The sequence below is a fragment of the Elephantulus edwardii genome, unplaced genomic scaffold (genome assembly GCF_000299155.1).
Source record: "Elephantulus edwardii isolate Elephantulus edwardi_28Jun2011 unplaced genomic scaffold, EleEdw1.0 scaffold00093, whole genome shotgun sequence".
In the NCBI taxonomy this organism is placed as follows: Eukaryota; Metazoa; Chordata; class Mammalia; order Macroscelidea; family Macroscelididae; genus Elephantulus; species Elephantulus edwardii.
In genome coordinates this window covers 5,827,721-5,842,629 of record NW_006399843.1, presented here as the reverse complement: position 1 = coordinate 5,842,629, position 14,909 = coordinate 5,827,721, and the positions used below count along the sequence as shown (strand labels likewise).

General features: G+C 46.1%; 1 protein-coding gene across 1 annotated transcript in view; it reads right to left on the bottom strand.

Annotated features, from left to right (window-relative positions):
* ZBTB16 (zinc finger and BTB domain containing 16) overlaps nucleotides 1-14,181 on the bottom strand; it is a 239,383-nt gene extending 225,202 nt beyond the window's left edge. The window contains exon 1 of the mRNA XM_006890794.1: nucleotides 12,830-14,181. Coding sequence (XP_006890856.1) covers nucleotides 12,830-14,100 — 1,271 coding nt within the window. The 5' untranslated portion in view covers nucleotides 14,101-14,181. The remainder of the gene's footprint in view (nucleotides 1-12,829) is intronic.
* Between the last annotated feature and the right edge of the window lie 728 nt (nucleotides 14,182-14,909).

Here is a 14,909-nt window from a genome sequence, read left to right as displayed (position 1 = left end):
GGAGCAGGCAGGGAGGTAGACTCACAAATGTTAGCCGATCCTTAATTTAGCAGAGCATTTAGGGGACAAACTGTCACGATTCAACTTTTGCATGGAACGTTCCAGATCCCGAGTCTACAAACGCCTTCAAAGCAGCTTTCACCTGCTCTAAGAGGGGCTAAAGCTGCTTTTTAATTTGCGTCCTGCGCCCACTTTTCACACACAGGAGGTTAAGAGGAAGTGAGAGCTTGTCTTTGCGAGTGAGCATGCCCATAAATAAACCAGTGTCCCATTCTCCAAAACTCCAGGCCCAGCTGCTTCAACTTCCTGACCACTCGGGTCCTTTCTCTTTACACAAACCTATTTTTCTTTTCCCTGGAGCTGCTGTCAACAGAGTTATATATGCCATGGGCAGACGGATAGATTAAGTTTTAAAGTTCCTAAAAGAGGCATCATGGGTACCCTCTGCCCATACTGCCTCATCTGTTAGGGAGAAGATTCTGGTCTACCTCCCTGAAGCAGAACAGGCTACTCACTCCTTTATCAGCAGAGACTCTATAACAGCAGTGGAACAGCAAGAATCTGGCAAAAGTTTCCCTCCAGAATGAGGTCCAACACTGCTGCTTTCAGAAAAATAAAATCACACTTAGAAACATTCATCTCAGAAGGGAGAAAAAAGACAAGATTTTGAGCTCTGATGGGGGAAAGGTCTCCTCATATTAAAAAGGAAGAGATATAGTATATATTTTTTTTTTCAATTTTAAAACATTTTTATGGTGGGGTAGGGTGGAGAAAACATGCAAGCCCTTTAAAAAAAATAAGAAACATACAAGTTTTTTTAAATGACAGCATGCTGCTATTGTATATATCGTGCAATTGAGCAGTGCTAAGACACCACGAGGAAGCAGATATTGTTGATTTCATCTCAATATAAGGAAATGGATGGCTGGGTATCTCATCAGAGAGCAGCTAAGGGTCAGAGGATGAATTCAAACCCAGGTCCAACTCCAGACACAGTGCTTGTCACAGCTGTACCACCAATGATACAGACAGGCAGCAGAAAATGTGGAAGCAGTGGAAAAGCAAAACAAGAGAAAAGAAACATGCCTAGAAAAATCTCTCTCTCTCCCCCCCCCCAACCCCCACCTCCGCAGTCACGCAGGCATGGAAACAGTTAAGTCTCCCTCACCGAATAAATCAAAAGTTCAAGGCTGCAACATACCACAATGATTCTTTCTCTCTTTACGTATGACAAGAACCAGAGAGGGGTTGAAATCCCAAGCATCCTGCGAGGGGTCTCCCCAGCCCGCACAGGTTATGCCGCCAGGGTCAGGGCCCAGGACCTTTAGCAGCAACATTCATTTCCTGAACAGGACAAGTTCTCTTGACCATAAAGCTAATAGGAACTTCCTCGCACGGCGAGCTCCGGCTGACAGGGCTACTTGTCACTGGCCATGCAGGAGCAGAGCGCTGGTTCCCATTAGTGGGTTATGATGCCAGGTGCTACTAATAAGGTACATCGGCAAGAAACAAGAGCCTGCTAAGTCGTCTCTCCAACTCTGGAAGCACTCAAGGCTGGCCTTTGGGCTGGGGAGGGGATTTCCTTAAAGAGAGGGGTGGGGGAGCAGGCCTTAACCACAGCAGACCTCAGCCGCACCTAAAGTGCTGAACAGCTTCAATAAATAAATTTCAAACAATGCCCTCCTGCATTTCCCCCAGCTACCATAAAAGACTCCCCCAAATTAACACTCGTAATGTTTCCCCCACCACTCCAGGCCTGATGGCTCACCCCGAGGGCCATTATGGCCGGCCACATCTGCTTCTCACTACTGGTTGGGAGGATTGTGCCAACAGGCTTAATGGCATTAAGATCGAAATGCTAATCCACTTAAGAGACCATGGCGGGTGAGGGTGGCAATGCCCCCCCATCTAGATCTTGTCCTGGTGGGGTCACAAGAGAAAGGGAAGAGGGGAAGTAGCTTCATAGTTGAGTCTCTGCTGTGTGCTTTTATCAGTTATATTTAAATTTCTAACTTAAATGAAGGGCCAGCCTCATTAAAGGTTAAACTTTTTACCCAAATGCACAAGTGTTTAATGAGTTGCAGCATCAGGATTCAAACTCAAACCAAGAGGACATCTAACTTTGCTCTCTACACCTTTGCCTGTCAGAAAGGACACGTGATCTAGTTCACAGCAGGCCATGTGGTTATGGTTTGTGTACTGGACATGTCTTCATGGCATTGGTGGCTCAATGGTAGAATTCTGGCCTCTCATGCTGGAGACCTCAGTTCAATCCCTGACACAGCCTTTATTGGTCTCAGTGATAGCTTTTGGGTTGCTCTGTCGCTAAACAAATGTCAATGGAGTAGGAAGAAAGGCCTGGCTATCTATTTCCAGACATCAGCCCATTAAAATCCTTTGGCTCGTAGTGCAATAATGTTTGAACCTATGATGGAGATGGCATAGGACCAGGTAGGCACTTCAATCATGCTTAAGCTCCCCATGAGCTGACTCCACCAAGACAGCTCACAACAATATCATACTTCTATGCTTATTATTTCTGGGAAATCTAAACAACCTTGAGAGAGAAAGCATGCACACATGCACTCTCACTGCTAACCAACTGACCCCTAAATTTCTTCAACAAAATTGCTGTGGTAGACTTGGAATCATTTCTATCAGTCACGCCACACAAGTTCAGGAAGTTCTTTCTCACATCACACTTTGGTTCTTCCCACTTCAATGCTAAACAAAAGCTTTTCATGCTGAGGAAACTCAGGTCTGGAGGATGGGGCTGAAAGCGAGACATGAATTTAGAATCAAGGAGTTTTTTGCCCCTTTTTCCGCCAAAGTTTCCATGCTGACAATAACATATCAGCTCTCACTGCAGCTGCAGAGATAAGCTTCACATAGGCAAAACCCAACCAGAGCTCCTCTCCACCCCACGCCAAAAGTGAACCAGCACCATAAGGACACTGGGGCTTTTAAGGGGAAACAGTAGAAAAGGGAATTTCTGATTATGTGGCATGAAATCAAGCGTAGGATTTTTTTTTTGTTTTGTTTTTAAAAAAACTATGTTTTTCTCTTTTGGGGTTGTTTTGAGTGTTAACAAGGGACTTTATATCCCGAGCACTTTCCTCCTCTCTCAGGGCCAGGAGCAGGCTTCCTTGGACCCAGTGGGCCTCAGTCCCCAACACCCGAACCTTTTTTTTTTAACACCAGAACCTTTTCAAGTAAACGGTACTCTTGCACCCTTCCTCGAGTCAAGCCAGGAGGCAGACCTGGCAAAGCAACAAATGAGCCTCCAGGTCACCATGCTGCAGCAACAAGGCTGGTCCTTCCTGAATCCTCCAGCCAATTCTGGCTGCATCAGGGACTTAGGAAATATGTCAGGCTCCAACACCTACACTGGAAGGACACTGTATGGAGACACAAGACTTGAGTACAGCTTAGTTTAAGGATGGTCAAGTTGACAAACCTATCAGTGAATGCAAAATTAACACCCACTTCACAGAGTGACTCAATGGTTGAAAAAGGTATACAGCATGTTGCTAGAAGACGCTATTCCTTGGAAAGGGACATCATGCTTGGAAAGGTGGAAGGTCAGCGAAAGAGAGCAAGATCCTCAATGAGATACGTAGACACAATGACTGCAGGAATAGGCTCAAGCATATCCTAGATGCTGGGGATGGCACAGGGCTCAGGCCTGTGGTTCACACAGTCACTATGAGGAATACTCAACTCGACAGCACCTAACAACAATACATATGCCTTTAGGACAGGACCTGACAAACAGTAAGTTCTCAAAGTGAAGTTTGCCGAATCAACTCTTCTCAGCACTGGCAGAGCAGAGAAAGGGTAGGGGCTCAGGAACACTCTCCACCCTCAAGCCCAGCCACAAGATTTCATCTGCATGGTGTTGTGTATGGGCCTCATCTGGGCCTCAAGCACAATGATTTAGATGCCTAGCCACAGCACAGGCACCAGGGCACTGCATCCATGAGCTGCCTCGGCATTTGGGGCTGATGATGGTGGCATGCTGCCCGGCTATATTTAAACAAGAACTGGATGACTCACCAGGCCTTAGGTCAATGGGACAAAAAGTACCCTGGCCACCATGATATAAGAGATCGGCTTCTTGGGGGAAGATGCCAGTGCAAGCTGTGTAGCCCCAGTAAATATCGGTGCCCAAGGCGGCAGTTTCTGTGGTGAGGTATGAATTGTTGCCATTTGCTGAAGAACAGCCCCTGCGGGAAAGCACGGTTTGAACCAGCACAAATACTGCCTGGCACTTACCAGTCCACATTTCACCATTTCACCCTTTACTGTTTGCATGACCCACTTTGCAACAAGCAGTAGGGGGAAAAAACTCAAGCGGCAAGCATTTAAGTAGCACTTTATCACTTTATAAACATTTACTGCTCGAAATCCGTAACAACTCAGAGATTAAGTACTATTATGACTTTATTTCATAAAGGAGAAAAGTAGGAACAGAGAGGTTAAGTAACACAGCCACTATTTTCAGGAAAGCCAGAATTTTAGTCCAGAGTCATCTGTTGTAAATGAACATAAAAGCTAGGATTCTAACACAGAATAATATGCTCCAAATAAAAAAATTCTGAAGGAACTGGGTGGAGTGGGGCAGACTGCCATGCTCAGGTGTGCTTCTGTCCTCCTGAAATACCTGTCATAGAGTCAAGATTTCCTTCTAGCAGGGCTTTCAACAGAATTTGATTACAAGAACCTTCAATTGTCATGTAAAACCCCACTAACAAGCAAAGCAAAGCACATGAATTCAATGAACAAAACTCAAGGTTTGCACTCAATGCTTTTCAGCTGGGCTGATTTTATTTATTTTTTTATTTTATTTTATTCATTTTAATGAACATTTACAGAGATTTTGGATTTCCATTTATTCATTGTTGCACTTTTCTCCCTGCCCGGCCTTTCCCCTTCCATTCAAGTTCGCTCCTCGCTTTGGAAAGAAAAAGAAAAATTCTTTCTTTGGTATACAATCCTCCCACACCCCTCCCACCGCCCCAAGTACACTCCACTATGCAACCTTAATTCGGGATTCTTGTGATAACGATAATACCCTATCATATATCGCTTTTAAATTATTCTCTCCCTCATCTGTTTCAATGCAGTAGAGTCTTTCATTTAAAAAAAATTAAATTGATCAGAAAGATTTTTCTCCTGCCTTTCTAAGAAGTCAAGGAGCTGTGAATGGTGTTTTAATCTGAACAGTTGAAAATGGCCATGATTGTAAAAATTCATAAATAGTTTTCCCAGAACAAGCAGGGGAAGAAGTGTTGCTGATCTATGGTTTTCTCCTCCCAGCAATTAGCAGCTCTGTCCAATAGTGATGGCAAATTAAACCCCGGCTTCTCGCTGAGATGAAAGAGCACACAACTTTCCTACACTGGAAACAAAAGAAAAGAAGTCATTCTCAGAAGTTTCAAGGATGCAAGGTGGGTCTCAGAGAGCTCAGTGATCTCAAGCAGGACAAAGCTCCAGAAAACCACACCAGAGGAGACAGAGTCCAGTCAAACCGACTGAATGTTTAGCGGGCTGAACTGGAACAGAGCAAAAATTCAATAAGCCAAAATGACTTCGTAGTTGGAAGATATAAGTGAATACTGAAGGAGCAAAAAAATTTCAAGAGTTCACCATTAACTAGTTTGAAAAAGAAGGCATGAAAGTGAGAAGTAGAAGGAAGAAGGTAGATGAGTATGGTTACATGATGGGGATTACAGTCAATGTCACGAAACAAAACAGGTTTGAACTGCCGAACAGAAAATAAATTTGCCTTGTAAATTTTCAGCCAAAATGTTTATGAGCTGTTGAATAGAAAACCGAGCTGCTCTGTAAACCTTTACTTAATTCACAATAAAAAATTAAAAAGATAGATAAGTCATCATTACCCAGAGGCAGCTCAACCACGTCTTAGCTGGAGTACAAATAAGGAAGTTAAAGCCTGGGCTGGTGATGGTGACCGAGCTCCCAATCACAGTGCCAGCCCCAGAGGCCCAGCCTCCCTGCGCTGCTGCTGGGTACAACTCCACAGAGCCCTGTGCCATCTTCCTCGCTTCACAACCAATGACCTCTTCACAAGACCTGGAGACAGCCAGGGGCCGAGGAGGTCAGAAATTGAAGTCATTCATTACCCCAAAAAGGATACTTCCTGGAAATAGAAACAGATTCAAAAAGGATTTGGGCAAATCTGTGAATGACAGAGCAAGCCATAAATAGCTACTAAGAGGAGCTGGGATACACCTGACCTTTCAGATTGACGTCAAGGAAGATAGCCACAGCCTCCAGCAGTGGTTTCTTAGGGTGTTGTTGGAAACCCAAGACTAGAGTCAATGGCTCTAACCCAGAACAGCGATGTCCATGTTCTTATATGGCTTTCTTATATGGCCTGATGCAGAACACCCAGGAATGGGAATCAGAAGATGAGCTGAGATGCTGGCTCCTGGCTCTCTACCCATTTATAGCTGTGTGACCTTGGGCAAGTCACTTCTTTGCATCCAAGCGCATTCTCCTCATCTGTAAAAATGGAGATGATAATGCCCCACAACACAATTCCTTGTCCAAAGCCCTGAAGTGCTTCAGAAATCTGAACATTCCCGCTTCTAGAAGGATATTCTGGAATCTCATTACAAAGAGCTGCAGGGGAGTCTAGGGCAGCACTCTGTAATCAAACACATTAATATTTTCCAGCAAAACATATGAATATTCAAAATAAGTGAGGATAAATATAGCCTCATGTCAGCTGAGTTCAGGTTCTGCTATTAAACGAGCCTGTTGCAAACTTAACAGAAAATCTTTGCATTTTGAGAGCTTTTCAGACTTCATAATCACAGATAAAGGATTATGGACCTGCACCACCTTAGGGGAGGCTGTGAGGGTAAGGAAGATAGAGTAATTAAAGGTGGCTTTGAAAAAGAGAAAGTGCTACACTGATTACTTTTTAAGAGGTATTACTAATATGATTGCTGTTGATAGCATTATTCCACTGCCTGCTCTTCTCCAAATAGAATTCAGTACCTAAAGTGGCAGAAGGATGAACGGTTACAAAGAGTACAGACTAATCTCCAATCTCCAAACACAGACTAAGACAAAGCCAACAGCTGTTGGTCCTCTAAACAGTCAAGCACTGGAGACAGAGCAGCTGGCCACCTGGGAGAAACTGAGTCAAAAGGACCAGGGCAGAATCTGGCATCTCAGCACCCTCACATACGGACCTCAAGAAGTTTCTGGAAGGGCCACACACACAGTTCCTGGAAAGTGGTTGGGTTCACTGTGACTCCTGAGAAGAGTCCCCTTCAAGAACCCGGCAAGAGCTGCTTCCCCTGTGCAACAAGGGCTTATCTGTGTAACAACCAGAGGTTTCTGGGAAACCAGAGAGCCACTCTGCAGCCCTAAGTCATGAACATATTAAGATAGGGCTGTGTGACCCTGAGGAGACTGAGGGCTATTAAAAAGGACTCTGCTCACACTTAAGCCAATTTTATCAAATCTACCTGGGAACAATAAGGTAGACCCGGCCCAGATAACCTGATCCCTTGAAAATACCCAGGAAAGCCTGTACCGTTGAAACCTGCTCCAGACTTTCAGAGAAAAGCAAAGGAGACTATGCCTAAAGTAATGGAGAGAACATTCTTGGGGTTTCAAAGCTTGCACCTTCACCTGCCTGGAGTAAGTTACTGATCTACCAAAGCTCTTCACTATTCTGACCACCTTCTGCATCATTTAGATAATTAAGCTCCATTTGATTTTCCCAATTAGTGTCTTTAGTCTTCCCATCAATTCATAACCAATTTTAACATTGTTTTCCATTCTGCCATCTACCACCATGATCCAGTATATATGATATATATACATATACATATACATATACATATGTAGAGAGAGTATATACATATATAGTATATATATAATAATGTGTGTATATATAATAGTATATATATATACAAAATAGTGTATATATACACACACACACACACACACACACACACACACACATGGTATAGTACCATTACGCTATTCTAACTCATCCTGTCCACTCCATGCCTATTTGGGAGCACATCACATGGAAGTTTATAAAAGTTATCCCACAGCAAGCTCTCCTATCTGCATCACTTCTCTGCACTGTCCTCTTCCTGCCTTCATCTCCACGGACATCCACACCACCACTCATCCTAAAACTAACTACTTCTGGGCACCTATTATTTACCTCTTATTTAGGCCAGTCTAGCCTATTAGCTTCTTGAAAATTTTAAAAAAGCAAAGATGCCACTTCGAGGACTATGGCCCATGGTCATTTCAATCACAGCACATGCATGAAAAAGATGAGAACAAGATTGCTACACAACTCAAAAGGATGAAATCAACATGATGCATATAGCAATTATCAAATCAGCATGTTTCCCCGTGTACATACCTAATCCTCACCATCTCATTATCCAATATTCTGCATTTATGACAATAATTTAAAAATCTATGATCCAACTATTTTTCACATTAACAATGTACATCTGGGACTAATACAGGGTGAGTCTAATGCTGGCTGGCTGTAATGGTTAAGGTTATGTATCAACTTGGCTAGACCATCTCAGTTGCTTGGGAGTTAGGCAATAACACAAGCTGGTAGTTATGGAATGATGTCATTTAATACTTAGATAATAATGCAGTCGTCTTCCATGTTGCAATTTGATGTCATCACCCTCTGTTTTAGCATAATGCCAATTTCTGTATAATGGTCTGGTCTTTGGAAATTAAACAGGTCTAGAAGTGAGCAGGGGATATAGTCTCAACATCAGCAGGGCGGGGGAGTGTAGGGGGGAAAGAAAAGAAAAGGAAGACAGAAGAATTGACGTATTCAGACTGTGATGTTGGTAAAATATTGAGCACACTCAAGTACCAAAAGTAAGGAACAAATCAGTCTCAGAGGAAATACAACTGCGACACTTGTTTAAGACACTTTTCTTAAAAATGAAGATGGAGACGCTTCAGCTTGCTTATTCTGACTGCTCTTAAGACAGATCAGTCCCATATTTGATAAAGGATGGGACCAACAAAAATGAAGGGGACCCTCCACGAGATGAAATGACACAGTGCCACAACGGACTCGGATACATCACTAATTACAGTGTAGATGGTACAGAACCACTCAGTGTTTGGTTCTGTCTACATTAAGTTGGCATGTGTGGAAACCCAGCCAATGGCTGCAAACATCAAGCCTACTGGCTTAAAAAAAACCAAATCCTGCAGCCCAGTAGTCAAACCCATCATATTACATTTACAGCCCCAAGGACCAGAACCAGGCTGGACTCCAACATCTCAGCACTCTGGCATATGGACCCTAGAGTCGGCCCCGAGAAGATTCTGGAAGCACACATAGGTCCACACTCTCCCAATATCTAAGTCTCTCACACCGAATGTCATTACCTTTTGTCTGTAATGTAGTAACACTATGTTCTCCTTCCAAAGCACTGTTTGGATGCCTGATGGTGTTGGAGTTAGTTTAGAGAGAGCATGAAAAGAGCAGGAAACAGAGAGAGTGTGCCTTAACCCTGGAGATTTCAGGGGAGAAAGAGAGGACAAACTCCCCACAAAGTCTAGTCAGGAATGAAGGTACTGTTTTCCACATAAACAGGGGAACATTATCTTCCCCTTTTTGGTAGGTGCAAATGGGTTAATGAGCTCATTGAAAACCTGGAGGCTTAAGTCAGGTATGAATTCAGGCTTTAGAAGAAAGAAAATCTGCTTCCCAAAAGCCAGCCATTGAAAGCCTTTTGCAGGACAGTTCTAATATACATGGTGCCGCCAAGAGCCGGAAGTGGTTTGTTTGTGGGGTTTTGATGCCCTTTGGCTCTAGCTGCGTGGGTTACAGCCATTCATACACTGTCCTGAGTGAAAATCCTCCCTGTAAGCAGCACACATGTGGCACCAAGGGTCTCAAGCTCGTCACCCACCATCATTAGCTCAGGAGAACAGAACACTCTCTGGGCCGCCTCATGGGCAACATAGCTCTCGCAGGAGCTGGTGCAGAGGGCACTACCCACCAGAAGTTGGAGTCAACGGTGACACTGCAGAGATGAAACCCAAATGGGATGGAGAGACAGAGGGCCAAAGCCTCACCTTCACGGGCACTGTGTGCTAGTCATAGCTCTGTTGTTGTTATGTGCCATCGAACTGCCTTTGACTCATAGTGACCCTATGTACATCAGCTCTGAAGCCTAGTCTGTCCTGAGCCAGTCTCACTCACTCCAACACACCTATCCCCATCGCCTCAGTTACTGCATCAATCCATCTCGTCTAGGGTCTTCCTCCCCTGAGCTGTCCCTCCTCCCTTTCAAGCATGATGTCCTTCTCCAAGGATTGATCCTTCCTGGCAACATGCCCAGAGTATGTGAGACAGAGCTTCACTTCCATCAATTCCACACTGCATCATCTTGACCATCCCCTTTGTAAAGAGCACATATAACCAGGTTACATAACTATAGTTAATCATACTGCCCATGTTCTCCAGTCTGGAATGTGACTAACTTTCTGTTCCTTGAGGACTGAAGGTCCCATGGAACGGGAACGTGGCCTTCCTGAACAAACAAGATTCCAACAAGGTTGGGGATGGGGGTGGGCAAAATAACTTTTCACTCTATGCTATTTCACAACTGAGATTAATTCACACCTGAAGATGCTCATGCATCTTATCTGGTCAAGGCTGAGGAGGGGGTTTCCTTTTCAGGAAAATTTGAGCAAAAATAAGCACAACGTCTTTCTATTTTTGAGTGGTGCAAGCATCAGGAAGACAAACCTTGGTGACGGTTATTTTTCGCACCTACCAGAAAGAGGAAAAAAAAATTCTGCTACATTTAGCTAAGTGGCATTTTCCACAGGGCTACTTCTTAGGATTTAGGTGTGCCTTAGACACCTTGAAGACTAAGGTGTGCCTCACCCAAACCACAGTATTCTTCAAGCACCTCATAAGCAAGTGAAAGCCAGACAATGACTAAAAAAGGCTGAAGAACAACTGATCCCTTTGAACAAGGGGGATGACAACAAGTACTGAATATCCCACAAACTGCCAAAAGAAAACAAAACACCTGTCAGCAGAAAGTGCGGAGAGAACACGCCTTACAAGCAAGGATGGTGAGACTTCATCTCGCATATTTTGAACCTGTTCTTAAGAGAGATCAGCTCCTGAAAGACGTTATGCTTGGTAAGATGGAAGGTCAGAGCCAAAAAGGCAGACTCGCAATGAGATGGACTGACAGAACGGCTTCAGCAATGGGTTCAAGCACAGCAGACTGTGAGGATGATGCAGGACCCAGCGGCATTTTGTACATTAAGGTCACTATGAATTGGAAGTGATTCAGTGACACAGAAGAACAATAAGCAACTAGGTGGTGTTGGAGTCAGTTCTGCGGCAGGGTCATCAGCTGGACCTCCAGGGCCTCTAGCCCACATCCCCTCCAACACCTGCCTGAGCAACCAAGAATGAAGCTGGAGAGAGGGAGGGGATGCAAAAGGGAAGTATCCACTCAAAGCAGCAAACAGCAGGCAAGCGGGTCTACAAGAATACCATCATTGGTGACAAAGAAACTGGGTTTCTTTACACTATTAATCTAACCCATCTGCTAGGACATAAAACAATGAACACATGGTTATGACAAACCAACATCACTCCTGGTACCCTCAAAATACTCTGTTATGTAGGCATGATCTCCTGTGGGACTGAGTGACTCCAAGAGGGAGCCAAGCACAGGGAGGCCAGACATGAATGAACACCCAGTTCTGCCTCACGCTCACCTGTCACCCGGGAAAAGCAATTTACATCTGAGCCTTAGAATTTGCCTATGGAAAAAAGGTTATTACCTACCTCAGGGAGGTTGACAGAAAAATGTGACTTCATAGAAAGCATTCTGCACTGACCTGGGCAGGTCATACGAGCTCAGTAAATAGCTATTTTACAGAATAGGAAAGGAAGACGTATGCTGGTCAGCTAAAAGCCAAACCCACTGCATGGAGATGGCTACAAAGTAAGGTTGTATTAGGTTTCTGAGGCTGTAAATCTTTAGAGGAGGAGATTGTCCATCTTTGTCCTACAGAGTGGCTGGCAGATTTGAACTACTGACCTTTTGTTTCGCTACCTGATAAATCACACATTACACCACCAGAGCACAACTATTAGCCCAGATGCTGAATCCCGTGTGGGCCGGCATGGGATGAGAAAAAGGCTCCATGAGCTGTGATACAAAGTCTCATATGCCTTCCCTGTTGAATTTAAGTCAGCTCATCTTAAACCTGCTCTCTGGAATAGAGAAGAAGAGTGAGGAGGAAACAAGATAAACGTTCACCAGGAATGATGCTCAGAACTGCAGCTGGTCTTGTGGACAAAGCAGCCTCCAGACCCTCCCAGCCTCTTGTGTTTCTGGATCCTGAGCTACAGCGAGTCTGCCTTGGCAGAAAGCATGGTGAGTAAACCCAAGTGTCTGAAACCTGGAAGCAGGCTGGTGCCATGCCCAGATCCAGCCCGTGAGAAACCCTTCATCCTGAAGCCCATTTCCCTCCCTCCACCCTTATTGGTCACTCTTGAAGCAAAAGAGAAAGCCAACCAGCAAGGTATCATTAAAAAAAAAAAAAAAAAGCAAACCACCAGGAGAAAAAGAAGGGAAGAGCTTGGTAAGACGCCATGCTGTTGTTGTGAGTCCCCCAAAAGTTTGAGAAAGACCCAAGGGCTCCATCCCACCCTGACACGTGTGGAGGGCTAGAAAGCCAGACCCTGGATGCTGGGAGGGAGCTGGGGAGGAAGTTCGGGCGAGGGCAGGTGGAGGGGGCCTACCTGTGCTGTTCTACAGCCTCATTGTCAGGCAGCTCGACGCCGCACACGCTGCACTGCTCGCCCATGGCCCGGCTCTCGGACTTCATGCCCACAGCCAGCTCACCCAGCTTGTTGAAGAGCTCCCTCTGGATGAAGCCCTGAGGCAGCAGCCCCCCGTAGGTGCTGAAGTCCATGGAGACAGCCAGGGCAGGCTGCACGTGGAGGCCGGTGGTCACCGAGGACGGCATGCTCAACACCGCATCGGCCTTATGGTTGGGCAGCATGGAGTAAATACCCAGGTGCTTCTCAGCTGGGGGCACGGAATGCTCTGGCCGGCCTGGGGGGCCCTGGCCAGCCTCTACAGAGGGTGGCAGCTGTTCGGCACTCTCCTCTCGCCCATAATGCAGCTCCCGGGCACTGGTAATGACACTGCTCCGCGTTGGTGTCCCAGGCCCCTCCTTGCCCCTTTCCTCAGCCTTGTCCCCCAACCCACTTGAGGTGCTGGATTCAGGTGCTGTCCCAGGGCTGTCCTGGCTGGGTGCTTCATCCACCTGCATCATCTCTGTCTTCACCTCAGCCACCCCTGGGTGCCGCCCACCTCCCGCCAGTGTTGGGTCGTCAGGCCCTGCAGGATGCTGAAGTGTTCCCTGCAGGAGAGACTGTCCAATGGTCATCAAGCTGTCCACCGCAGCCTTGGTGGGGCTCATGGCTGAAAGGCCAAAGGAGGTGGAGACTGAGGGGCTCTGGTCCACCATAGGCCCGGGGAGGCTCTGTCCAGCCACGCTGGCATAGCCACTCTCCTCGCTGGAATGCTTCGAGATGAAGATGTTCTTGAGGTACCGGGCCTTGCGGTCCTCTTCTTCCTCGGCGCCACCATCTGCCATGGTGGCCTCATTGTCATTGTCGTCTGAGGCCTGGATGGTCTCCAGGATCTTCAGGCACTGCTCCTCCAAGTACTCGATCTCCAGGATCTCAGCCGCATACAGCAGGTCATCCAGGTCCTCAGCCTTGGCTTGCAGCGTGGCCGTGTATGCGTACTCCAGGATCTGCTGGAAGGTCTTTGGCGAGAGGAAGTCCAGAGTATAGTGCTGGCTGTTGCGGTGGAAAAGGATTTCAAACATCTTGCTGGTGCAGGCCAGCACCGTCCGGTGGGCATGAAATTCCTGGCTGTCCACCATGATGACCACGTCACATAGAGTCCCAGCCAGCCGCATCTGGTTGGCCTTGCACAGGAGGCCTGTGGGGTGGCTGGGGTTCTGCAGCTGGATCATGCCCATCTTCGTCAGATCCATGGTGCTCCCTGCGGCTCAGGCATGAGGCTCTCTTTTCTTCGGGGTTCTGCGTGATGGGACACGGTGGGAATCCGGGGCCAAGTAATAGGCCTGGAGAAGAGAAGAGAGGAAGAGGCAAAGGAGATGAGAGTGGAAAGGGCAGATTAAGTACTGTCCTTAAAAGTAAGAATTCAAACCATACAACACCCACCTCGCCCTGAACTTTTAATGCAGAAGAGGTACCTTAGACATCTTCAAATCTGCCTTTATAAGCCCAGAAATGATGGGAAGTAAGCATATCATTCTATCAGTAATATGGTGGTGGTTCTACCACAGCATGTGCTTAACTCGCTTCTCTACAACAACTGTTCTAACACATGATGTGTTAGAGAGGAGTCCAGTGAGTTCTGGGCTTGCTTTAATCCTGAGCGGATGCTTTCTGACACATAATTAAAATTAAAGAGTTTAACCCTTTCCCCCGTCATTCCAAATACTCAGTTTCTTTCTCAGACCCCTATACAGCCAACCTCACCTTCACAAGTTTTTCTGAACTCTGCCTCACTGTGGTAGCTGCCCATCAGCACAATAGGCCCAAAGGCATCTTTGGGCATCTGGGATCTCCCTCTATTCTCCCAATGTCAGCCAGTCCCTTTGTAAACTCGGCCTCTCCAGTCAATCCTTCGCTCTTCACCGGGCTGCAATTAATCAGGAGATGCTCATTCTGGCTCCATGGTCAGGCATACAAATGCCCACAATCCACACAACAGCCTGTGACTAGATGAGGTCACTTCCACCAGTGTTACTCTATGCTGTCTGGTCAACTGCAGCTC